Source organism: Chrysochloris asiatica, unplaced genomic scaffold, assembly GCF_000296735.1.
Source record: "Chrysochloris asiatica unplaced genomic scaffold, ChrAsi1.0 scaffold00032, whole genome shotgun sequence".
Classification (NCBI taxonomy): domain Eukaryota; kingdom Metazoa; phylum Chordata; class Mammalia; order Afrosoricida; family Chrysochloridae; genus Chrysochloris; species Chrysochloris asiatica.
In genome coordinates this window covers 22,130,022-22,155,216 of record NW_006408550.1, presented here as the reverse complement: position 1 = coordinate 22,155,216, position 25,195 = coordinate 22,130,022, and the positions used below count along the sequence as shown (strand labels likewise).

At 39.5% G+C, this 25,195-nt stretch overlaps 1 protein-coding gene across 1 annotated transcript in view; it reads left to right on the top strand.

Moving 5' to 3' along the window:
• POT1 (protection of telomeres 1) overlaps window positions 1-24,218 on the top strand; it is a 92,595-nt gene extending 68,377 nt beyond the window's left edge. Inside the window, exons 9-15 of the mRNA XM_006859340.1 lie at window positions 2,693-2,849; window positions 4,085-4,290; window positions 8,658-8,790; window positions 11,257-11,345; window positions 17,652-17,743; window positions 20,030-20,135; window positions 24,106-24,218. Coding sequence (XP_006859402.1) covers window positions 2,693-2,849; window positions 4,085-4,290; window positions 8,658-8,790; window positions 11,257-11,345; window positions 17,652-17,743; window positions 20,030-20,135; window positions 24,106-24,218 — 896 coding nt within the window. The remainder of the gene's footprint in view (window positions 1-2,692; window positions 2,850-4,084; window positions 4,291-8,657; window positions 8,791-11,256; window positions 11,346-17,651; window positions 17,744-20,029; window positions 20,136-24,105) is intronic.
• Window positions 24,219-25,195: the final 977 nt, after the last annotated feature.

Here is a 25,195-nt window from a genome sequence, read left to right as displayed (position 1 = left end):
CCCCAGCTTGAGAAATGCTGAGCGTGTTCTTTCTTCCTTTTTGGTTTTCTGATTCCAAATCTTTGTACATTTTATTATAATATTTGGCTTTATCTTCTCGAGCTGATATTTGAAATTTTCTGTTCAGCTCTTGGACCTCCTCATTTCTTCCATTTGCTTTAGCATCGTTACGCTAGAGAGCAAGTTTCAGAGTCTCTTCTGACAGCCATTTTGACCTTTTCCTTCTTTCTTGTCTTCTTGATGACTGTTTGCTCTTTTCATGTATGATGTTCTTGATGTCATCCCACAACTCTTCTGGTCTTCTTTCTTTAGTGTTTAATGTATCAAATCTGTTCTTCAGATGATCTCTAAATTCAGGTGGGGTATATTCAAGGTCATATTTTGGCTCTCGTGGACTTGTTTTCATTTTCTTCAGTTTTAGTTTGAATTTGCATATCAGTAATTGATGGTCTGTTCCACAGTCTGCCCCTGGCCGTGTTTTCACTGATGTTACGGAGCTTTTCCATCTTCTCTTTCCCACAGATATAGTCATTTGATTTCTATGTGTTCCATCTGGCGAGGTCCGTGTGTCTGTTATGCTGTCTAAAGAAGGTATTTGAAATGAACAAATCATTGGTTTTGCAGAATTCTATTGTGCGTTCTCCAGCATCATTTCTATCACCAAGGCCATATTTTCCAACTACTGGTCCTTCCTCTTTGCTCCCAGCTTTTGCATTCCAATCACCATTAATGAGCAATGCATCTTGATTGAATGTTTGATCGATTAAGTTGGTAGAATTCTTCTATTTCATCCTCACTGGCTTTAGTGGTTGGTGCATAAATTGGAATACTAGTGGGATTAACTGGTATTAACAGTTAATGATAGAACATATCAAATAGGTACCACCTTGAAGGAATTCTTACTTGCCAAATCTGGGACAATTTGAGCATCAAAATAAATAATCATGGGTCAAAGCTCATTGAATACAATGTAAGAATCCATAAATCCATGTTAATAATAAACAAATAATAGCTAAATTAGGTTGAATGAAAAGTTCTTCTTTATAATAGAATGGTTCAAAGGGAATAATGAATTAAAATCATCACCATTTTACAATTATAATAGTATTCATACTTGTTTCTTTTCAAAATGTTTTGTCCTAGCTGAAATAACAGAAGAAGGGTATCTGATAAAGATACCATCCGTCCTAACATTAAATTACGGCTTTGGAGCATGTTGTGAAGACCTTCTCTAGAGATGCATTGTTATAATGCTCATTGTAACATGTACTCATAATTGACTCCGTTGACAATCATCATTGGATCCTAACTAGGGGGAGAACTTTTGATGAAAGATGGAATATTTACATTGTCCCAAGCACCTTCATACTGGTTGCATGTTAGAGAAAACAAGTTTACAATGAAGCAGCCTAGTGAGTGCCGCTATAACCAGTTAGTCAAAGTTGCCATCACCAGTGACATCATGTGCCTCTTAATATGATGCACTGGGACGGACCCGGTATTGTTTATATAGTACACCTGCCAAAAAATGCATAGCCTGAATCTGATTATGAGAAGCAGGCACCCCCAAATTAAGGTTCATTCTGCAAAATAAACGATGACATGTACTCCTCAATCGTCTCAATACCATGGAAGATAAAAGCTGAGGAACCAGTCTATATTACAGGAGTCCAGAGTGACATGAAAATTAAATGCACTGTGGGGTCTGGGGAAAAATGCTAATAAGTACATCGGGGGACAATTAGAGAAACTTGAATGATGTCTAGTGATTACAAGTTAGAATTACATCAATGCCCTTGTTGTGTCAATGAGTGTTCTTGCTCATGTGAGTTGAACATGATGTCTGGAAGTTCTCAGGTGCCTGAGTAACACACACACAGACTCCTAAAGACAAAAAGTTGGTGAATGCAGCAAAAGGTTAGTAGTCGGTGAATCTTGGCCAAGGATTTACAGGAGGCCTTTGTAGTGTTCTTGGAATGTTTAAATTGAGAATACTTTGACATAAAAAATTAAACCTTTTCTCTTAAAATGCGAATTGTAAGCACTTACTGAATCCACTAAATTTTTACAGTAAGTGGTCAGGCCTATCTGTGATCTTGTATTTTAAAAAACAGAATAAAAAATATTTTGCAGTAACCTCTTCACTCCATGCTCCCTTAAAAGAAAATGTTTTCAACAAGGGCTTGGTTGGATTCAAGCTAGTGACAGAAAGGAATAATCCTGTGTACAGTTTATACGGTTTTTATATCAGTTCATTTTCTAAAACATATGAAGGATGCTAGTCTGGACTATCTAGCGAGTAAGGATTATTGCTGTAAATTGAGTCACCAGGGAAGTTTGTACTTGCTGCAGTACAGTCTGGCCAGTCTTTTCCCAAGTTGCCCTTCCAAAATTAGCTGATTCCCAGGCAACTGCTTTTGTCTGACTTATTGTCCAATGGGACTCCTTTTCCTCCCTCCTTCTTCCATGCGCTCACCACCACCATGACACGGAATGCGAACACAGCTCCTGTATGTTCAGCACCTACTGTGCGCCTGGCTTTATGTTGGTGAATGAGTCTTGGGTGGACAAAGGCTACGCTTTCATGGAGCACACACTTAATGCACTTTAATTGTATTTTATTGTATACATTTGGGAGGTATTCTTAAGATTTTTGTAAATTATTCTGATTTTGTCTAAAAACTCTTTACAGTACTTACAGACCGTCAGTATTTGGAGAAAACTCCACTGTGTGCCATTTTGAAACAAAAAGCGCCTCAACAGTATCGCATCCGAGCAAAACTAAGGTCATATAAACCCAGGAGACTCTTTGAATCAGTCAAACTTTATTGTCCTAAATGTTTTACACTGTAAGTATTTTTTGTAATAGGACAGAAGTTTTCATTTCAAATTATTTGCATTTGTGCATGTACTGTGGTGTAGCATCGAGTCGGTTATGACGCACAGCGACCCCATATGACAGAATAGATCTGCCCTGCCCCATTGCATTTCCTAAGTTGTAATGTTGATGGGAACAGGTCACTAGGTCTGTTCTTCTGTGGAGCCACTGGTCAGCAGCCAAATGTTGGACCTTTGCATCACTAGGGCTTCTCATGTTTATATGTGGTTTCGAGTCAGCTCCAACTCATAATGACCCAGTTTAGGGATTTCAAGGAGCAGCTGGTGGCTTTGAACTGCTGACTTTTTGGTTAGCTAGTATGCTTATCCTATAGCGACGAATCGGTTTGCTAACCTCAGGGTCAGCAGTTCGAAATTATCAGCTGTTCTGCGGGAGAAAGATGAGGTTTTCTGCTCCTGTAAAGATATACAGCCTCAGAAACCCTGTACAGGGTCCCTGTGTGTCAGAACTGACTCCACGGCATATAACAACAACAAATAGCACCACACCAGGACTCCCATATATATGTTCACATATGTTATTTTAAGTAAATCTTGGCAATGAGTAAATTGTGATTTTGTGTACTTCAGTTTCAAAGAATGATAAGGATTTTGAAGGGAAAATAGGACATTTTTCAGAGAGTAAATTCTTTTGACTTTTCCTAGTAATTCTAAGTGAAATGGGTGGGTGTTCCATGCATGTCTGAAACTGAGCCTACCATCTCTGGTACATGCACATAAAGAATGAACGATACGTAACGAAAATATTCAGATGCCCATTTGTCACAAAAATATTTTCTTAACTGTAAAGTTTTGCTAAAATTCCTAGATAGAAAGGATTCTGCTTAGTTGAATTTTTAATTGATACCAACCAGAAAGCCCTGTTGAAAATATTTCTATACTGCTTAGTAACTGTTATTGTTATATGCAGACAACATGGTCCAACCATAGTGACCCTTTATAATAGAGCTTTTGACACTACCATATACTAGATTTTATTTCCCATTTCTTTGGCAACTGAGAATTTTTCAGGGCCTCAAGGTCTTATTCCAAGCATCAAGTATTGTATAAGAGTACCGGTCAGTGTTTTTAGAATGCTGTTGTGTGCCATCGAGAAGGCGTCTCAGTAGTAGCTAGATAATTTGTTAGCTCAGAATTCTTACACTTACCATGGTTGTTTTTCATTATTTCATATAAATTATCTTAGGCAAGAAGTTCCACATGATGGAGATTTGGATATAATTTTGCAAGAGGGTGCAGCTAAAACTCCAGATACCAAACTACAGAATACATCATTATATGATTCCAACATGTGGACCACTGAGGACCAGGGAGGTCGGAAAATAGCTCTTCACTTTGTGAAAAACCATGGTATTCTCCCACTTCCAAATGAATGCGTAATTTTCATAGAAGGTAAGAATATTTTAATTTTATTTCTTTAGAGTACTATTTTTGCCCTTTCTTTATTCTGTATTATATTATATTGTATTCTATTGTAAAGTATACCTTACAGGCGGCCTAGTGCATTTAACTTCATAGCAGGGAGTACATTATTTAAAAGTTAAATTCAAATATGTATAAGGGGGCTTCAAAATGTTCATAGAAAAATTTCATTATATTTTAATATCACTTTCCTGCACATTTTTTGAAAGTCCTTTGTGTGTATTTTTAAATTTAAGAAATTATAAGATAACAAGCATTTGCATATGTCCATCTTGTGTGTCCCAAGCCACTCTGCAAGAGAAAGATGAGACTGTGCTCCCACAAAGATTTACAGCCCCAGAAACCCTGTACAGGGCTGGGATTAGTCAGAACCAACTCAGTGGCACCTAATGATGATGACAGATTTTACATGTAATCTTGTCAGATCCAAGTTGCTTGTAAGCTGAGTAATAATGAAGTAGCTGCTTCCTTATGGGTGTTGCTCCTAACTTGGCCTCTGGATGTCACTGTGGTTTCATAAAAAGAGGAGGTAAGCCTCCAGTGCTATCTAAATCCATAAAAGGGCTTGTTGAAACAAGGGAAGCTAACTTGACAAGTTTTAAAAGAATTATATTTTGAATTGCATTTTCTTCCCATATTCATCTATTATTTATCAAATGTACATTTGATACGTTTATTTATCGGTGCCAAATTGTGATGTTTCATTATTTTTTAAAAATTTTTCTCCAGCATAACTATGTTACAAAAGAGTAAAGTCTTTCTTTATATTCTAGAAATATTTGCTTTCAGTTTATAAATATACTAAGATTAACCTTATTATAAGATATTATTATCATTTTTATTGCTAGAATTTTCCTATTTATAAAAGTAATAATCACTTTTAAAGTTTTGAAGCCATTTGTGCACATGAACACACATGCATCTAAACGTTCTATCATTTTCTTGAGCATAACTCTGTTTTAATACAGTTACTGTGTGTCAGAAATTATTCTGATTTCTATGTATTAATTCATTTAAATATCACAATAATCCTTTGTTGTGTTTTATAGATGAGAAAACTGAGGCATGTTGTTCAATGTCATCAAGTTGGTTTTGACTCATAGTGACCCTATATAGGGTTTCCAAGGAGCAGCCGGTGGATTTGAAGTGCTGACCTTTTGATTTGCCATTCTGTGCTGATCCTACAGTGCCATAGATGAGAAAACTGAGATACAGTGAAATTAAATATTGTGCCCAATAAGATAATAATCGGTAGAAGTGAATTAGTTCCTGCTTTTTGACATATCACAATTCTGTGATAAACTTTAGTTCCCTTCATTCACGTATAATTTGGGTCCTAAGGATTGACTGAAGTCTGTCCAGCTAATTGCTAGTCAAGCATATCCCGTGGGCTTGTGCTGCAGTATCTAGGAGATAGCTTTTCCTCTTTCCTCAGGAGTATTTATTAGCATGTGTAAACTAGGCCACTTGATGAGTGAAATGTGGTCTCTTAATTCACTGGTAATATTTTACCCTGTCTCTTCTAGGATTCAAGGAGCTCTGGTAGTGTAGTGGTTATGAATTGGGCTGCAAACCACAAGGTCAGCAGTTCAAAACTACCACCTGTTCCGCAGGAAAAACATGAGGCTTTCTGCTCCCGTAAAGATTTACAGCCTCGGAAACCCTGTACAGGGTCGCTATGAGTCGGAACTGACTCCACGGCACATAACAACAACTTTTAGGATTCTGTTCTAAAGCCAAGCTGGCCTTGAAGGTCCAAAGGAGGCTTGAGTATAGAAGCTTCCCCTTAGCTTGTCTTTAATTTCTACTCACCCGACAAACTGCAGTCTCATCTGCTATTCTTCGGTTCCCATTCTGCCCCTCCAACGTATAGACCACTCTGTGCCCCCCTTTGCCATACCAGTGCTCTTCTCACCTGAACGATGCCTCTCCACTGTTGCCTCAAAAATGAGTTCAGTAATTACCTTAATTCAGTAATTCATGGTGAATTTTTCATGAACATCTGCATGCACTAGTCACGCTTCTGGTTCATAGGGCAGAAGAGTATGCGGTTCTCCTTGTTGTGTGCTTCCCTTACACACCAGATCTGCTTCCAGTAGAGCACTTTTCTCCTTGTATTGCACAAGTGTGCTTTTCTGTTTATACTTTGTTTCCCTGTTACACCGTGAGCTCCCTAAGGATGGGGTATATGTTTATTTTAGTCCAGGTATCTGAAGCTGTAGGATAAGTACAGGGTTGCTAACCATAAGATTGGTCATTCAAACCCACTAGGCACTCCTTGGAAACCCTGTACAGAGTCACTGAGTCAGCACCAACTTGATAGCACTTAACAGTTTTCAGTATGTAGCGTAGTCTAGCTGTAATAGCATCCAGAGCAATAGCACTTTACCTTACAGAATTGTTAGGAGAAGTTCACCGTATAAGCCCTTTGAAAGTGAAGGCTTATATTCTAATGTAAGCTGTTTTATTGTATCATATTTTTGAATAGTATAAGCTGGGCCAGAGGTTCGTTCATTGGATTGTTTCGTCTATTTACATTTAACGTAATTAATAAGGTAGAGTTTGTAGCTGCCATTTTGCTGTATGCTTTCTAGATGTCTTTGCCCTTTTTAGTTTCTCTATTCTGTCCTTACTGCTTTTTTTGTGTTAAATCTTTTCTAGAATAACATTTTAATTTCCTTCATTTTTCCTTTGTTCCTGTTTTAAGTTATTTTCATAGTTGTTGCCCTGGGAATTACAATTAACATCTTATTTTACAAATAACCAAGTTCAGATTAATGCCATTTTAACTTTAATAGTATATAATATCTTTGCTCAGGTACACCTTGTGGAATAGTGAATTACTTAATGTTATTCTTCTAGCCATAATCTTTTTAAGTCCCACAATTGACTTGGTGGGGCCATGCAAATTGGCTGCATTTCTTTTCCTGGGTTTGAGAATATTTGGAAAGAAGCTGATAGGATTAAATGTTTTAGTTGTGAGTGGTTGTTAACAGTGTTAAAATTGTTTTGTTGGAACTCTAAATGGGTATTGGTTGATTTTTTTTTCATCTTGTTGAGTATAAAATGAGCCATCTTAGAAGCAGGAATGGGCTAGCTCACTACTATCGACAAAGAGCCAGGAGTGGTGTGTATCTTTTAGGCCCTGAGATCCCTGCACATGGAACCTCCTCATTCCAGGAAACAGAGTTCTGTGAACCAGAGATATGGCAGCGAAGCAGTGGCAGCAGAGACAGCCCCACCAAGTGCTCGAGAAAGAGCAGTGGGCTTCCCAGCCCAAGGAGCAAGAAGAGGCCAGTGCCTTTAGGCAGGATGCTCAGTTGCAGAGTAGGAACACCCCTGAGAGGCACTTAATCGGGGTGCTAGGTTTGCTAGCCCACAGACTTACTGCCAAGCGTCTTCAGGTGGGACGTAGGGTGCAGTGGTGTGCCCTTTGGTCATTTACTGGCAATGCTATAAGGACTCTGTACCATTTATGCAATCAGGGACAAGGCCAAAGCCATGTGACTGAGTGACCACTAACTCGAAAGGTGTGTAGACAGACATGGCTGAGAAGAGGCTTTGCTGACTGGAAGAACTGTCTACTGAGCACTTCTAATTTCTGAATGGTAGCCTGTGAACTTCCCTTACAGACCCCCATCATCGTGAGTTTAGTGTGTGAGTTCTGTGTCGCCATTGCACTAAATTGTCGAACCCAGTAGAGAAGTAGAGAGTGCTTTGGGAGGGACGATTGGTGTCAGAATTAATAAGGAAGGGTGGAGGGTGGAGGCATGTTTGATTCTTGTCCCATAGGAATCAGCCTTGGGCTCATGAAGAGTTTGATTCTCCGTCCCCCTTGTGAAGTCAAGAGGAAGTCAGACATGGCCCACATACCATTTCTGTATACCTCCTTTCCATCCTCTGCCTTTCATTAGACCATGAAAATTATAACTCTATGTAAAAGTCCATCAATAGGTTTACGTAATTTGCCTTATGCCGTTATTTCATACTTTGACTCTCAACTGTATACTTATTTGATTTTTTGAAACAAAATATTTCTGGATAAAAGGGAAATTTGTAGAAATTAAGATTGTTAGAATTTCACAAGTGTTGTGTTTTTTCAACATTCAGCATTGTTATACAATGGTATATATTTAATCAACCTGGATGGCCCTAAATTTGCACACTTTTCACTTAATTTTCTTTTCTTAATTTAAAAATTTTTTCTTAATACTTTTTCTTAGTTTCCCGTCAGTCCCTTTGGTCTTTGACAGCCCATGGCTTACTTAGTTAGACCTGTCATTTTTTCTGTGTTGTACTCATGGTACTTGAAGAGTTTGTTTATCGTCTTTCAACAGGAGGTGTACTCAGTGAAATCTGTGAACTCTCGAACAAGTTTCATGGTGTAATTCCCGTGCGATCTGGCATTGAAGACCTGGAACTTGACCTCTCAGCGCCATTTCTCTTCCAAGAGAAGACACATCACTATGGGTATGTTTTACATTCTGGAAATTTACAGAATTAAAAACTGTTTAAGGATGATTTTTATTTTTATTATTTAGTTGGGATATATTCCGTGCCTGCTTATTGAATACCAGCTTATATGTAACGTTGTCGTTAAGGGGCATCCAGTCAGTTCAGACTCATAGTAACGTTGTATAGAGTTTCTGAGGAGCAGCTGGTGAGTTTGAACCGCTGACCTTCTGGTTAGCAAGTGTTTATCCTACAGAGCCTCATAGGTTCTTTTAATTAGCATGTACATTGAATGAGTACATACTAGTGAGCTAGGTACCAGACTACCAAATCCTTGTTCCTCGGCCTGAGAGTCCTGCTCATTCGTTTCCTTTTATAGGAATTTAGATGCCAGGTAAGAGAAAGGTGCAGAGCTCTGCATCTAGTAAAAGTGAAATAATTGAGTTCCAGAATTTCTGAGCCCTTTAGTTACAAATTTGTTGCTACTAGTAAATGGAAGATAAGAACATATTAGGAGCTAGAAACAGATTTCTTGATGTGGAAGAGTTGGGTGAAAATAAATTCTCAACAATCACCCTGGGTATGCTCTGCTTTGAGAAACCTTGGCTTTAAGAATGCATCTCTCCCTTCCTACTCCCAGCTGGTAGGAGTTATTGTTAGTGTTGAGTTGGCTGTGACAAAATAACAAATTCATTCATGGCACAGCACAGCTTTGCCAGGTGCTACCCCGTCTCCGTGACTGTAGCACTGTATCACATGAGACTCTCTTCCGATCCACAGGGCTTTCCCGAGTCCATTTCAGAAGCAGGTCACCAGGTCTTTCTTTCTAGTCTGTCCTGGCCTGGAAGCTCCACTGAACCTGTGTACGAGTAAACCTGCTGACATGTGAATGCTGACGGCACAGCTTCTAGCATTGTAGCAACACATGAGCTCCCACATTCCCACAACTTGACAGATGGGTGATGGTTACAGCTCATGGTTGTAATATGTTTATCTTGATTACAGTTGAAAACTTTACATGCTGTAATCTTACCTCTGAGATTGGGACTTACATAGTTATTGGCGGTGTTGGGGTGGTGATGTGCCATGCAGTGAATTCTGACTCTTAGCAACCCTGGGTAGGGTTTCTGAGACTAAAGCTTTACAGAAACCTCATCTTTCCACTGCGCATGGCTGATAGTTTCTAACTGATGACCTTGAAGTTAACAGCCTAACTCGTAGCCACTACTCTATCAGAGCTCCTATAGTCATTGGTAAGTGTACATAAATTGCAGTTCTGACTCATAGTAGCCTAGTCTAGGGTTTCCAAGGAGCAGCTGGAACTGTTTGAACCGCCGACCTTATGGTTCAAACTAACTTTGCCGTCTAGTGTCTATCCTACAGCACCACACAGGACTCTGATACATACATACTTAAGCAGAAATTAATTACTTGTAGTTAAAATGTTTTATGTAAGTAAAGTCAAATAGTTATACTAAATTCTCTATAATTTTGGTATATTGGGTAAGTTTTTATAGATCTCTATTATAAATGATAGCTCTAGTACAGGGAACTTCAGAATGTTCATGGGAAAATTCCATTTTCTTTTCACTCAGTTTCTCCACAAACTTTTTAAAGCCCCTTTTTACTATTGTTGTCAAGCGCTGCCAAGTCGGTTCCTAATCATAGTGACCCTGTATAAGGTTTCCAAGGAGCAGCTGGTGGATTTGAACCAACAACCCTGCAATTGGTAGTGCAGTGCTTATTCTATAGCACCACACCAGGGGTTCCCTTCCTTATTAGGCAACAGAAACTACTAACCTCTGAATGGGTGTTTACTAAACAGAACAAGTACCCCAAATCTTGCTAAGATTGTTTTAGTCAACAAGATTTTCTCGTGTTTAGTTGAGATTTTGGCTGATAAATACCACTCAGATATCAAATTATCTCCTGTAAATTCATTTTACCAAAACAAGCTCCTTAGTCTCAGCTTAGTTTTGTTCATTCTGCTAGCACAGGCTATTTTTGCATTGCTGCTCCATACGAGAAGCCTGGACTGCAAACCACAGGTTCCTCCCAAAGGTTTCATGCCTCAGAAGTCCTGCAAGGGTCGAGAATGAGTTCAGACCCACTTGACAGCACTTGGCAACAACAATACAGAAATTCTGTGCCACCATGGGCTACAAGGCAGCAGTTCAAATCCACCAGCTGCCTCTTAGGGAGAAAGATGAGACTCTGCTTTTGAGAAGATGTACAGTCTCAGATGATAGTGTCACTGTGAGTCGGAATTGACCTGATGGCTGTGGTTATCTAGAACGCTTACTTTCTGGGAAGTCTGTATTAGACGGGTACAATAAAACGTAAGCGGTGCAACACTGTTGTTAAATACCTTTTTAAACTCTGCATACTTGAACAGCAAAAATAAGTAATGATAATTAATAATAAATGAATTACAGTAAATTACTTGTTAAGTACTCATAAGTTTCTTTCTTTTATTAATTGCAGATGTAAACAGTGTTCCAGTTTGAGGCCAATACAAAATCTAAATTCCCTGGTTGATAAAATACCATGGACTCCCTCTTCTGTGGCAGAAGGTTATCAGCGTTTTCATATCCTACAATGTTAACTGTATGTCATCTCACTGATTAATTAATGAGAGGGCTTCAAAGAGATTGTTGAAAATGTCATTATGTTAAAAAACTCCATTTTCCATGAGCTTTTGGAAGCCCTCTGTTACTATTGTTAAGCACTGTTGAATCAGTTCTGACCCATAGCGACCCTGTGTACAACAGAACCAAACAGTGTCCAGTCCTATGTAGCCTCAAAGTTGTTATGCTTGAGCCCATTCTTGCTGCTACCATGTCAGTCCATCTTGTTAGGGCTCTTCCTCTTTTTTGCTGAACCTCCACTTAACCAAGCAGGCTATCCTTCTGCAGAGACTGGTCCCTCCTGATGAAATGTCCTAAGTATGAAAGATGAAGTCTCACCATCCTCACTTCCAGGACGCATTCTGGCTGTAGTTCTTCCAAGACACATATGTTACTTCTTCTGAAACTTCATGGTACTTTCAGTATTCTTTGCCAACACAATAATTCAAACACATCGATTCTTTTTTGGTCTTCGTTATTACTGTCCAGCTTTCACGTGAATAAGAGGCGATTGAAAGTACCATGGCTTGGGTCAGGCGCACCTTAGTCCTCAGTGACATCTTTGCTCTTTAAACATTTTGAAAAGAGGTATTTTGTTGAAGCTGCCTAGTATATTTCAGTATTTGTGAGTATGGTAAACCAGAGCAAGGGCTGAGCTAAACTTTAGCTTCCCTTGTTCAAAACCATTCACTGCTATGATAATAAAAGTGTAGAATACATGTGTAAAATACTTGAAAACTGACTTTCAAACATCTGCTAGTATTTTTAATCATAACTCACATTTTAGTATTTAATTATTTATTTTAGCATTGATCATATATTTCTTAAAAATGTTTCCACTTCATTATGTCTTGGGATTAAAAAGTATTTTTGAGAACTTGATTCCAGATTTGCACCTGAACTTTCAGCTTTCACTTGTACAATAAAAATCTTTTCTATCCATTCTTTACTGTGGTCACCCTGCCTTCGCTTAAACTGCTTCAGCGACAGCTGCTGCTGTTTGCTGTCGACTTGACTCCACCACAGGGTGACCTGTAGGACAGAGGGTCTCCTAGGCTGTCACTGGCACGGGAGCAGAGGACCAGTGGCTGGAGATTGAACCCCGTGTACTCTGTGCAGCACTTAGCCGCCATCAGGGCTCTTTTCCAGCAACAGGGGTCTTGAGCGGTCAGGGACCAGGTGCTTCTTCGTAGGAATCTAACTCTCCCTGCCCACATTCTGTCTATAAAAATCCCTCAGCATGTCTGTTCCTTGTAGGGTAAGCACTGGCCTGCTAACCGCAAAGTCGACAGTTGAAACCCTCCAGCCGCTCCTCAGGAGAATGAGGCGGCTTTTCTGGTCCCATAAATGTTGTTTATTGGTCCAGTGGTGAGGATTTTTGTTTTCTTGACGTTGAGATGTAATCCATACTGAAGGCTGTGCTCTTTGATCTTCATCAGTAAATATTTTAAGTCCTCTTCACTTTCAGCAAGCAAGGTTGTATCATCTGCATATGAAGCTCCCTCAGGGTCTCACTGAGTCAGACTCAGTTCCACGGCAGTGGTGTGGGCTAAGGTACACGGGCTGCGCATTCCCAGCCACCTCTCAGGCCTCCCTGGGTCTTTGCTCCTGGCAGGCGCCATCGCTGCTCCCTTTGGCCTATCCCCACACTAACTACTTTGTTTCTTCCCCTCGGGAAACATCCGACTTTACCACTGCTTTTCTCACAGTCTGCCGTTCCAAGCTGGATGGATATAGGGCTTCAGATGTCGTTTGGCCAAATTCAAATACATTGTTATTTAGTGCTGTACTGTTGGTTCTGACTCATAGTGATCCTGTATAGGGTTTCTGAGGAGTGACTGATGGATTTGAACCACCAACCTTGTAGTTCAAGCCAACCTTGCAGTCCAGTCCTTATCCTCCAGCACCACACCAGGACTCCATTCATATATAGTGAACACCATTAACCATCATTTCCCTAAAATTGGACACTTGTGTCTATAACAGCCCACTGCCTTCCAGTCATTTCCGACTCTCAGCAACCATATTGTTACTGTTGTTGTTGTTAAATGCCATAGAGTCGGTTCTGACCCATGGCGACCCTGTATAGGGTTTCTGAAGAGCAGCTGATAGGTTTGAACTGTCGACCTTGCAGTTTAAACCGACTTTGCGGTCCAGTGCATTATCCTGCAGCGTCACACTGCTCCCTTGGCTTCCCGAGACTGGAAATCTTTAAGGGAGCAGGCTACCTCATATCTTCCTTGCAGAGGCCTTTCCATTAGCAGCCCAAAACTTAACCCACTGTGCCCCTGAAGCCCCTGACTGCTGCTGCTACAAGGCTGAAATCTGTTACAATAGTGTCTGTTCGTATAGTTAGCAGTATCGTATAGAAAGAAAAAATAAATCTCATGCTTTGCTTGTGATCCAGTGATATTCTTCCACATTACTTTGAGTGTTCATCTTATCTATGAATTCTTATGTGACTCAGGATCTCTTTCATTTCTTTCTTTCTAATATTACCAGATTTATGAAATCCTGGATTCTGACATTCTTATCCATTCAACCAGAAGATACCTCTTAAAAATAAGTGATCGCCCATGCTTATAGTTTGAACAGTAGACATGTTATAAAAATCAAATATTAAAACACATGCTACTTTTAGAACAGTCTGATATTTTAACTTTGTTTTTCACAAGACTAGTATGTAATAGCCACCACTCATATGTCAGTTTGTCATACTCTGGTGACATCCTGGAAGCTCTGCCACCTGTATTGTAAATAGTGGCAGATCATCCATGGTGGACAGGTTTCAGCAGAGCTTCTGGATTACAACAGAGTAGGAAGCAGGAGAGATCGTCTACTTCTGAATATTTAGTCACTGAAAACCTTATGGATAGCAGTGGAACACTGTCAGCATCAGAATATTGAATACTTAAACATGTTGAAGAGCACCAGAATATTGTCAGATATAGTGCCAGAAGATGAGGCACTCAAAATATAACTGGGGAAGAGCTGCTTCCTCAAAGTAGATAGAGCTGACCGTGATGGCATGAATGGAGTCAAGCCTTTGGGACCATCATTTGCTGATAAGACACAACTCTCAATGAGGAGACACAGCTAAACATCCATTAATAATCAGAACATGGAATGTATGAAGTGTGAATCTAAGTGAAAATTGTAAATTGTCAAGTGAAAAGCATATATATCGATATACTAGACATTAGTGAGATGAAATAAACTAGTGTTGGCCATTTTGAATCTGAAAGTCACATGATTTACTGTGCTGGGAATGACAAACTGAACAGGAATGACATCGCCTTCATCATCAAAAAGAACATTTAAAAATTTAACTTGAAGTAAAACACTGTATGGGATAGGATAATAATCATACACCTACAAGGAAGGCCAGTTAATACTATTAATTCAAATTTAGGCACTAACCACTAAAACCAATGATGATTAAATTAAAGAATTCTACCAACTTCTTTAGTCTGAAATTGGTCAAGCATGCTGTCAAGATGTATCGATAATTCTTGGTGATTGGAATGCAAAGATTGGAAACAGAGGAAGGATCAGTAGATGGAAAATATATGGCATTGGTGATAGAAATGATGCTGGAGATTGCATGCTAGAATTTTATAAGACCAATGACTTGTTCACTTTAAATTAAACAACTTAAAAGACAGCTATACACACAGACTTCACCAGATGAAGACACAAAAAATAAAACTGACTGCATCTGTGGAAAGAGAAGGTGGAAAAGCTCTATATCATCAACTAAAATAAGGCAAGGGCAGACTGTTGAATAGATCATCAATTGCTCATATGCAAGTTAAGGCTGAAACTGAAGAATATTTTTTAAAGTACACGAGAGCCAAAATATGACCTTGAACATCTCCCAACTGAATTTAGAGATCATCTAAAGAATAGATTTGATGCATTAGACACTAAAGACTGAATATCAGAAGAGTTTCGGGATGACAACAAGAACATCATACAAGAAGAAAGCAAAAGGTTATTCAGAAGAATATAAAGAAAATACCAAAATGGATGTCAGAAGACACTCTCAAACTTGCTCTCTAGCATAGAGATGTTAAATCAAATGGAAGAAATGAGGAGGTACAATAGCTGAACAGACAGTTTCAAAGGTCAGCTCGGGAAGCCCAAGTCAAATATTATAATGAAATGTGCAAAGACCTAGAGTTGGAAAACCAAAAGGGAAAAACCACACTCAGCATTTCTCAAGCTATGGGAACTAAAGAAAAAAATTCAGGCCTCAACTTTCAATATTGAAGGATTCTCTGGGCAAAATATTAAATAATGCGGAAAGAATCAAAAGAAGATAAAAGGAATGCACGGAGTCATTGAACCAAAAATAAATGATTGATGTGCAGCCATTTAAAGAGGTAGCATATGATCAAGAGCTAATGAATGATACTGAGGGAAGAAGGCTAAGGTGCATTGAAAGCATTGGCAGAGAACAAGGCTCTGGGAACAAATGGAATACAAATTGAAATCTTCCAACAGACTGATTTGGCACTGGAGGCACTTACTCATCTTTGCCAAGAAATTTAGAAGACAGCTACCTAGAAACCTGATTGGAAGAGACCCATATATGTGCCCATTCCAAAGAGAGGAGACCCAACGAAATAGAGAAATTATCAGACAGTATCGTTAATATTGTATGCAAGTAAAATTTTGTTAAAGATAATTTAAAACGGCTGCAACAGTACTTTGAGAACTGTCAGAGGGTCAAGCTGGATTCAAACAAGAGCATGAAACCAGGGATATTGTCGCTGACCTCAGATGGAACTTGGCTGAAAGCAGAGAATACCAGAAATGTGTTTACCTGTGTTTCATTGACTAGCAAAGCTTTCGATTATGTGGCTCATGCCAAGCTATGGACAACATTGCGGAGAATGAGTTTTATGGAACACTTAACTGTGCTCATGAGAAACCTGCACATAAACTAAGAGGCAGTCGTTCTAATAGAACAAAGGAGCACTGAAAAATTTTAAATCAGGAAAGGTGTGTACCAGGGTTGTATTCTTTCACTGTATTTATTCAGTCTGCATGCTTAGCAAATAATTCAAGACGCTGGATTATATGAAGAAGAAAGTGACATCAGGATTGGAAGAAGATTCACTTAACAACCTACAATATGCCGATGATAAAAACTTGGTTGCTGAAAGCGAAGAAAACTTAAAATATGTACTGATGACGATCAAAGTCCACAGCCTTGAGTATGAGTTGCACCTCAATGTAAAGAAAAAAAATCCTCACCACTTACACCAATATATAACATCAAGGTAAATGGAGAAAAGATTGAAGTTGTCAGAGACTTCATTTTGCTTGATTAACAACTATCAACACTCATGGAAGCAGCAGTTAAGAAATAAAATGGCGTGTTTTGCAATAGGCAAATCTGCTGTACAAGACTTCTTTAACGTGTGCAAGAACAAAGATGTCAGTTTAAGGATTAAGGTGCACCTGATCCCAAGCCCTCATAGTTTCTGTCACCACATATACATGCAAAAGTAGGACAGTGAATACAGAAAACCATAGAAGGATGGATGTATTTGAGCTATGGTGTTTGAGGAGAATATTAAAAGTACCATGGACTGCCAAAAGAACAAACCAATCTGTGTTGGAAGAAGTACAGCCAGAGTGCTCCTTGGAAGCCAGGATGACCAGACTTTGTCTCTCATACTTCAGATGTATTATCAGGAGGGACCAGTCCCTGGAGAAGGACATCATGTTTGGTAAAGTGGAGGGTCAGAGAAAAAGAGAAAGACCCGCAGTGAGATGGATTGGCACAGTGGTAGCAGCATTGGGATCAGACATAACGATCAGGACTGGGCAGTGTTTTGTTTTAGTTTGCATAAGGTCACTATGGATTGGTACTGACTCAGTGGCACTTAACAATAACACAACAAAAGTATGTAATAAATTATATTTCATGAGCCAGTTTTTATAATTTATCCATAATATACCATGGTATCATTTCCTTTTAAAGATACATGACTATCCATTCTAAAACGATGCAGTTGCTTATATTACGAATACTTGCCATTGTGTAGGTAGAATGCAGTGTTACAAAATGAACCTGAAAATTGAGTTTAATATGTTGGTATTATGTGTAAGTTTTTCTTTAGCTCATGATTTAATTTAGCAATCAAAAGTAATCAGTACAAACTATCATAAAACAAGTTTTAGTTTACCTTCATTGTAAGAAATACAGACTTGTACAGTTTCCTCTCTTTCCTTCACTAGTACTGGGCATTGTACCCCTCCAGTATGTGTTTGTTATGACATTTACTCTTGATGATGGAACAGGAGTTCTGGAAGCTTACCTTATGGATTCTGTAAGTAATAGAAATAGTAAGTGCAAAAATACTATGACACTAAAGCAGTCAGCCCTCTCACATCGCTCTGCCCAGCTGGGTTCAGTAATTCATTTTAGTGGCCACAGAGAATTCGGACACCATAATAGAGCTATGGGTTTATTTACGTATTTCCAGTTTATTTGCATATTTGCAGTTTAGGGTCAGGGCAGCGCTCTTGCAGTCAAGACAGCCTTGCCTCTACCATGCTATAGGCAGGCCCCTCTCTGCACTGGCAAAGCCACCGAGCTCCTTTAGGGCTTCTGGTAATGGCCCACAAGGCCCACCTCTCCACTGGGAGATGCAGCCTGGAGCCCCCCGGCTCTAGCTCCCCCAGTAAATGTCTGGAGACATGCCACTCTGCAAGTCAGCCTTCTCCCCAAAGTGTCTCAGCAGTACTTGCTCATCGGGCAAGGACGCGCACCATTCAGCCTCGGGCTCTGGCTCTTAGCTTCTGCTGCTGCCGATGCACCTGTTCAGGTGTCGGTGTCGCAGCTTTGTGCTCGAGTCAAAGAGGTCCAGTGTGCCGGCACTTCCAGGTCCATAGGACGTGCTCTTCTTTGATGATACGGAGTCCCCATTCCCCCCTGCTTCTGAGATGGCTCGTTTTGTACATGTTAGAGTTCCAGGTTTTACAATCACTGGTAACCACTCACAACTGAGTCGAAGCGTCCTGTCAGCATCTTCTCCCATCCTTCCAGCCAAAAGATAGTAAATAATTCACTGACCCACAGTAAGGATTGTTAAAAATAATGCATCCTATTTTAATGTTTGGGCCTTTATTCATGGGGAACGTGGTGACTTTGTAGAATAAACACTGGACTGCTGATCACAAGGTTGGAGCACACCAGCCACTCTGCAAAAGAAAGATGAGACTTTATGCTTCCACAGAGCATTTACAGCTTGCAAACCCAATACAGAATCACTGTGAGTCAGAACTGACTAGATACCATTTAGCAAAAACAACTTTATTCATATTGTTCCCAAAAAGATTTAAGGCAACTTAAATAAGTAATGTAACATCTCTATGTTTTGATTTCACATTTTAAAATTTAAAATTGAATAATGAATAGTTGAACAATGTGTATTTGAGGATAGTCATTCTCCATGCTGTGCAGAAATTCCATTTCAGAGTCCAGAGACACAGCCATACCCCTATGCACTATTTAGAGTAGGCACTTTATAGTCTTTTTTTTTTAAACCTCCACATTTCATATTAAGGCAGTTAACTTTAACAGAGAGGTTGCTATCAATCTGTGATGCTATGGGCAGTCCACTAAAACCACCGCATCAGCCTAGGGAAGAATGCAAGGACAGAACCCGGGAAAGCTGCTAGTGCAGCCTCCAGCTGTCCGTGCTTTGTGAAGTCCTGGGCATTGGTAATACCCAGGGAGTGTTGCCCACAAGGGACTCTCTTCCAGGCCTTGGTCTCCAGAGTGTTGCTTAGTCATGGTTGAATTGACCACAGGGCTGACCTCAGTTTCCAACCCTTCTGGAGGTCATACTGTTACTATGTGCCCTAAAGCTCCCCACTGTCCCCATCTCAGTGGTAGACCCAAGACCGCAGGCAGACTCTCCAATCAGACATGAGTTTCTAGGGCTTCCAGATGCCTCCCAGAAGACAAGGACAGGGCCTCTCTTGAGGCAGTGTCAAAGTTTTTACTACGTGCATTGGGAAAGGTATGATGTTTCCAGTGGAGTCAAGAGACGTTTCCTCTGCCAACCCGACCTCATTTATCCAGTTAGTAAATCAACATTCAGTGAGCAGCTGTTGTGTTCCAGGTAGTGCTGTGCATGATGGGGCTGCAGCAGTGAGCAAAGCAAGGCCAGTCCCCTCCATTCAGAACCTCAGCAGAATCTGAGAGGGCGGTACTAAGTGAAATACACACCATACATTACATTCTTTTAAAGTAATAAAAAATCTAAATGATTTTTTTTGTTTTTGTATATACAAAGGGACTAATCAGCCGTACTGTTTTATAGTCCTCGTTATTTTTATCATTATACTTAAGTTGAAGAATTTCAATTTAGTTTAATTAGCTAAATTTAACATCAAAACTGGATTAAAGGTAGTAAATCAGCTTTCAGAGTTTATATCAGCACTCTAATTTATACATTCTATAATCTTGATAGAGTGAAATAATCCAGATTATTTTAGTTACTTAGAAAATATTAAAATGCTTTTAAAAAAATTAATTATAACTTTAAATGAAGAGAAACTTCATTTTGAGTTTTGTTTTTATCATATGTATAATTTTATTTTTCTAGGACAAATTCTTCCAGATTCCTGCATCAGAAATCCTACTCAATGATGATCTCCAAAAAAGTATGGACATGATCATGGATATGCTTTGCCCTCCAGGAATAAAAATTGGTAAGTAATCATATTTTAGTCCTATTGTGTTTTTTTTTTTTTTTTTTAAATGGCATGTAGCACGTATCTAATCTTCGAATTTTTAGAAGCGTGGCTGTTTTGAAATCTGACCCCTAATTAGGTTACTGAGTAGTGAGTGATTACCGTATGATCAATTTTTCATTGTTTAGAAGTAGAATAAAGGCAAGCAGTTTTCATCACAGGAACATTTTACACTTGGTTTATGCAGATAGACGTTTTCATATAAATTATATCAATAGAGATGGAATTTTGGCAAGAAATATTTCTGTAAGTGCCATTTAGCCAAATTGATTCCTTAATCATTTTTTTTGTGTGTGTGCTAACTAGTTTCAAGTTTTGCAGGTTTTTATTGATCCATTATTTTCACCAGCTAGTCTTGTTCCTGTACAGTGTAAGTATTTGATATTTCAGCTGTATTTGCCCACTCCTTACTTATCTCCATGGTTAGGTTCCAAAGACCAGGTTATTATATGAAAATCGTCACTATGCACGTGTTGGGACCATGCCTGTGATGCCAGTGTCCCCTCCCTCTGGGTGCTCACCCAGGTGCCCCCAGTGTATCTTTGGATGCACATGACCTGACGGCCCCTCTTTCCCACCATGCCTTCCCACCACCTGCAGAGCTGCAAAAGCCACCGATACCCACCATGATCCAGGTCTCCACCTTCCTGCTCAGCTGGTCCTGGAGCAGCCTCAGAAGCCAGTGATACCCAGGCCTTCTGACTGCTAAGGCTCAGTCACCTGAGCCCAGGAGGCCATGGAGGTGGCAGAGAGACTGCTCAAGAAAAAGAGTCTTCTTTTCCTGGCTGCCTCACCTCCTAGGTGCTGCCCTCTGCCCCCTGCTCATTGCAGGCTCAGTCTGGCTCCTCTGCCTGGGATGGGTGATAAGGACAGACGGTGGCCCTTGCAGCTCCAGGCCTTCTCACTAACCTTGCCTCCTTCCTTCTGCTCCCCTTCTTGCCTTGGCTCCTCATTAATAGGGACAACTATCATCTTAAATGTGATTGGAAGAGATCCATATTTGTGCCCATTCCAAAGAGAGGTCACCCAATGGGATGTGGAAATCATCGGACAATCTCTTTGATATCCCATGCGAGTAAAGTTTTACTAAAGGTAATACAGAAACGGCTATAATTATACATTGATGACAGAGAACTTCCAGAGGTTCAAGCCGGATTCAGAAGAGGCTGTGGAACGAGCAGTATCATTGCTGATTTCCGATAGATCTTGGCTGAAAGCAGAGAATATCAGAAAGATGTTTTACCTGTACTTTATTGACTACGCAAAGGCTTTCAATTGTGTGGATCATGAAAAGCTATGGACAACATTGCGAAGTATGGGTATTCCAGAACACTTAATTATGCTTATGAGGAATCTGTACCTGGACCAAGAAGCAGTTGTTTGAACAGAACATTGGAAACACTGAATGGTTTAAAATTAAAAAAGGTGTGTGACAAGGTTATATTCTTTCACCATACTTATTCAACCTGTATGCTGAGCAGATAATCCAAGAAACTGGGTTCTATGAAGAAAAACGTGGCATCAGGATTGGAGGAAGACTCATTAACAACCTGCGATATGCAGATGATACAACCTTGCTTGCTGAAAGTGAAGAGGACTTAAAACATTTACTGATGAAGATCAAAGAGCACAGCCTTCGCTATAGATTACATCTCAGTGTAAAGAAAATAAATCCTCACCACTGGACCAATAAACAGCATTCTTACCAACGGAGAAAAGATTGAAGTTGTCAAGTACTTCATTCTTCTTGGATCAACTATCAACATTCGTGGAAGCAGCAGTCAAGAAATCAAATGACGTATTACATTAGGCAAATCTGCTGCACAAGAGCTTTTTAAAGTGTTGAAGAGCAAAGATGTCAGCTTAAGGACTAAGGTGCGCCTGACCCAATAACCTCATATGCATGCAAAAGCTGGACAGTGAATAAGAAAGACCCTAGAAAAATTGATGCCTTTGAGTTATGCTGTTGGAGGAGAATATTGAAAGTGTCATGGGCTGCCAAAGAACCAATAGATCCGTTTTGGAAGACGTGCAGCCAGAATGCTCCTTAGAGGCCAAGATGGCCAAACTTAGTCTCTCATACTTTGGACATAATGTCAGGAGGGACAAATTGCTGGAGAAGGGTGTCATGTTTGGTAAGGTGGAGGGAGGGTCAGAGAAAAAGAGGAAGACCCCCAACGAGATGGATTGGCCAAGTGGCAGCATCGATGGTCTCAAGCATGGCAACAGTAGTGAAGTTGGCCCAGGATTGGGCAGTGTTTCATTCTGCTGTGCATAAGGTCACTATGGGTTGGTAACAACTCGATGGTACCTAACAACAACAATCATCTTAAAATGTGTTGGATAATAAGATAGTTGATAAATGATGAGTAGGTAGATCTTCAGGACTCCTGGTGTGGTGACATAGGATAAACACTAAACTGTGAACCACATGGTTAGCAGTTCAAACCCACCAGCTGCTCCTTGGCAACCCTGCACAGGGTCGCTGTGAGTTGGAACAACTCAGTGGCACTTGCCTAAGGTATATTTTCAGTCCCAATTGTACTGACTGCACCTACTGCCCCAGGTTCCTTCCTTCTGTGGCATTACTTCCTTCCAACCATTATTTCTAATTATGTTGAAACTTGCAGATCTAAATTATCTTAAGACAATTTGATTCTTCAAACTCATTTTCATGACTAACAAATCTTACCAGAAATATTGAATAGCGAGATGCTTGATCAGTGAGGAGTAGGTATATTTTCCAATTGTACTGCCACAGTTAGGTCCGTAGTCACTATGTCTATTCATGTTAGAACTTGCAGATCTAAATTATATTAAGATAATTTGATTCTTTTAACAATTGCTCATCATTTTCATCAACTCTTAACAATTGGAACTATAGCTTCTTGTTGATACAACTTGGATCAGTCATTGTTAGTTAGGCTTTCCTTTCATTTAGTTCGTTTTTACGTTTTATAACAATTACAAAAAGAGAGCAATTTTTCTGTTTATCTGTAGCAGAGTTTAACAGTTCTACCTGTATTTGTTGTCAGTTTTAATTTGTGTTGGCTATTGTTTCTGGGAGCAAAAAATATTAGTGAGTGAGGGTTTTTGTTTTGTTTTTTTTTAACTAGTTTCTTATTGCTGAACATTTACCTTGTGTCTAAGCTTTTCAGTATTATGAATGAAGTTTCAAGAGTTCTCTTCACTTTTAACCTAATCATGCTTTCTGAATGGATTTCTGGAAATGAAGCACTGTATCAAAAACCACGGACCTGGTTGTCTTTTGGCACTTACCACCCGGCTGACTTTCAAGAATATTTTACCCATTTATTGTCCTGCCAGAATTGTAGGCGACCTGATCTCACTTCCCTCTTGCCAATATGGAGTACTATATTGAATGTCTCTCAGACCACAATTTGAGGAAACAGGAAGTTTTTTCAAAATTATAAATAGATTTACCATGGTCAAACCAAACCTTGGAATTCCCACCTGTTGCTTCCATCATTGCCTGGGCTCAATACCTGGTACCTGATGGGAACTAAAGATGGGAAAGAATTGATTTGAAGTTCATGTTGTGTTTCTCTACAGTTAATCAAGAAAATACCAGGGGTTCTTTTTTTTGTTTTTGCTTTGTTTTATTTTTAAAAAAAGGAATAAAGTTGAGGATGAGGTAGCATGTGCCTTTAAAATTCTAGAAGTGATCACTTTTGTCTGTTGTTGGGGGTAAAAATCCAAATTATTCACGAGTGCTGCAAACCAGAAATAGAAATCCAGTCTGTATTTGGAAGAGAGGGTAATGATCAGTGTACTTAAGTGCATCTTACTTTTAGATCTAAATTGAATTTATGCTCATTTTTCTAGCTAAGCTATACACTTAGATATGTATATCACAGGTGTGTGTGTAGTTTTAAGGGTGAAATAACTTTTTCTTTTTTATTTGTAGATGCGTATCCATGGCTCGAATGCCTCATCAAATCATACAATGTCACACATGGAACAGAGCAGAAAATTTGCTATCAGCTTTTTGACACAACAGTTGCAGAAGATCTTATCTAATGTTGCCATCCAACGTAGCATGTGTCAGATACTGTGCTTTTGGACAACATTGCTCTTTTCTATGAGATTAATATAAAACAAAAGGTTTAGCTCTCTTATTTATTATGGATATGCAGTATACATTTCCATTATAACCACTGTTTTAATTATTTTTTGACAAGTGGACATTATCTTACTTCCTTCTGATGAGTGTGTTAAAACATATCTGCGGTTCAAGAGCCCCATCATTATGCTGGTTCCCAGGCTATAGAAGGAGAAGAGCAATGTGGATATAGAAAGTATTTTCATTGCTCTCTGCATTCCTTTTACAGTGCAAATTTTTGTTTACTCAGATTTTGTTCACTAAAAGTTGTTTTTCTCCGTTGGATTTTCTGTCTCTGTGCCATTGGTGCCTGTGCTGCCCCTCTTCCCAGCTTGGACTTCCTTTCCTGCGTGGACTTTCCGATCCACAGTGTTGGTGGTTTAATCGTGGGTGTGGGGTTCCCGAATGTGCTCACTTTCAGTCTCAGCTTTTCCTGAGCGCAAGGTACCAAGCTGCTAGTGAGTTTGTTTTGCTTTTGTACAGAGAGAGCTGTTTCAACAAGTACTGCTGACAGAAGTGCTGCATTAAAGAAGCTACCAAGAACTTACCGAGTGACTCGCTTTAAGTGGCAGTGGCGGAGTTCTCTCTGTGGCGGGTGATATCGGTCATTTTAGGGCATCTGAGTGCTGGGATTGCTTGTTTCTCTCCATGCTACTACTCCTTACTCCTTTACCCCTCAGCCTGATAAAGCGGTCAGAGTTAGCACGTTAGTGACTTAATTCACGCTGCTTTGTATTTAATAGTCTTATGTAAAATGCACGTATCTCACAGGTAGAACATGAAGTGAACTGTTAACTCAGTATAATAATCTGCTTTTTTCACCTGACAATGTTTTTTCAATTTAAAACCATGACTGTTCACTTTTATACAGACATTTCTATATATCTGTGTGTAT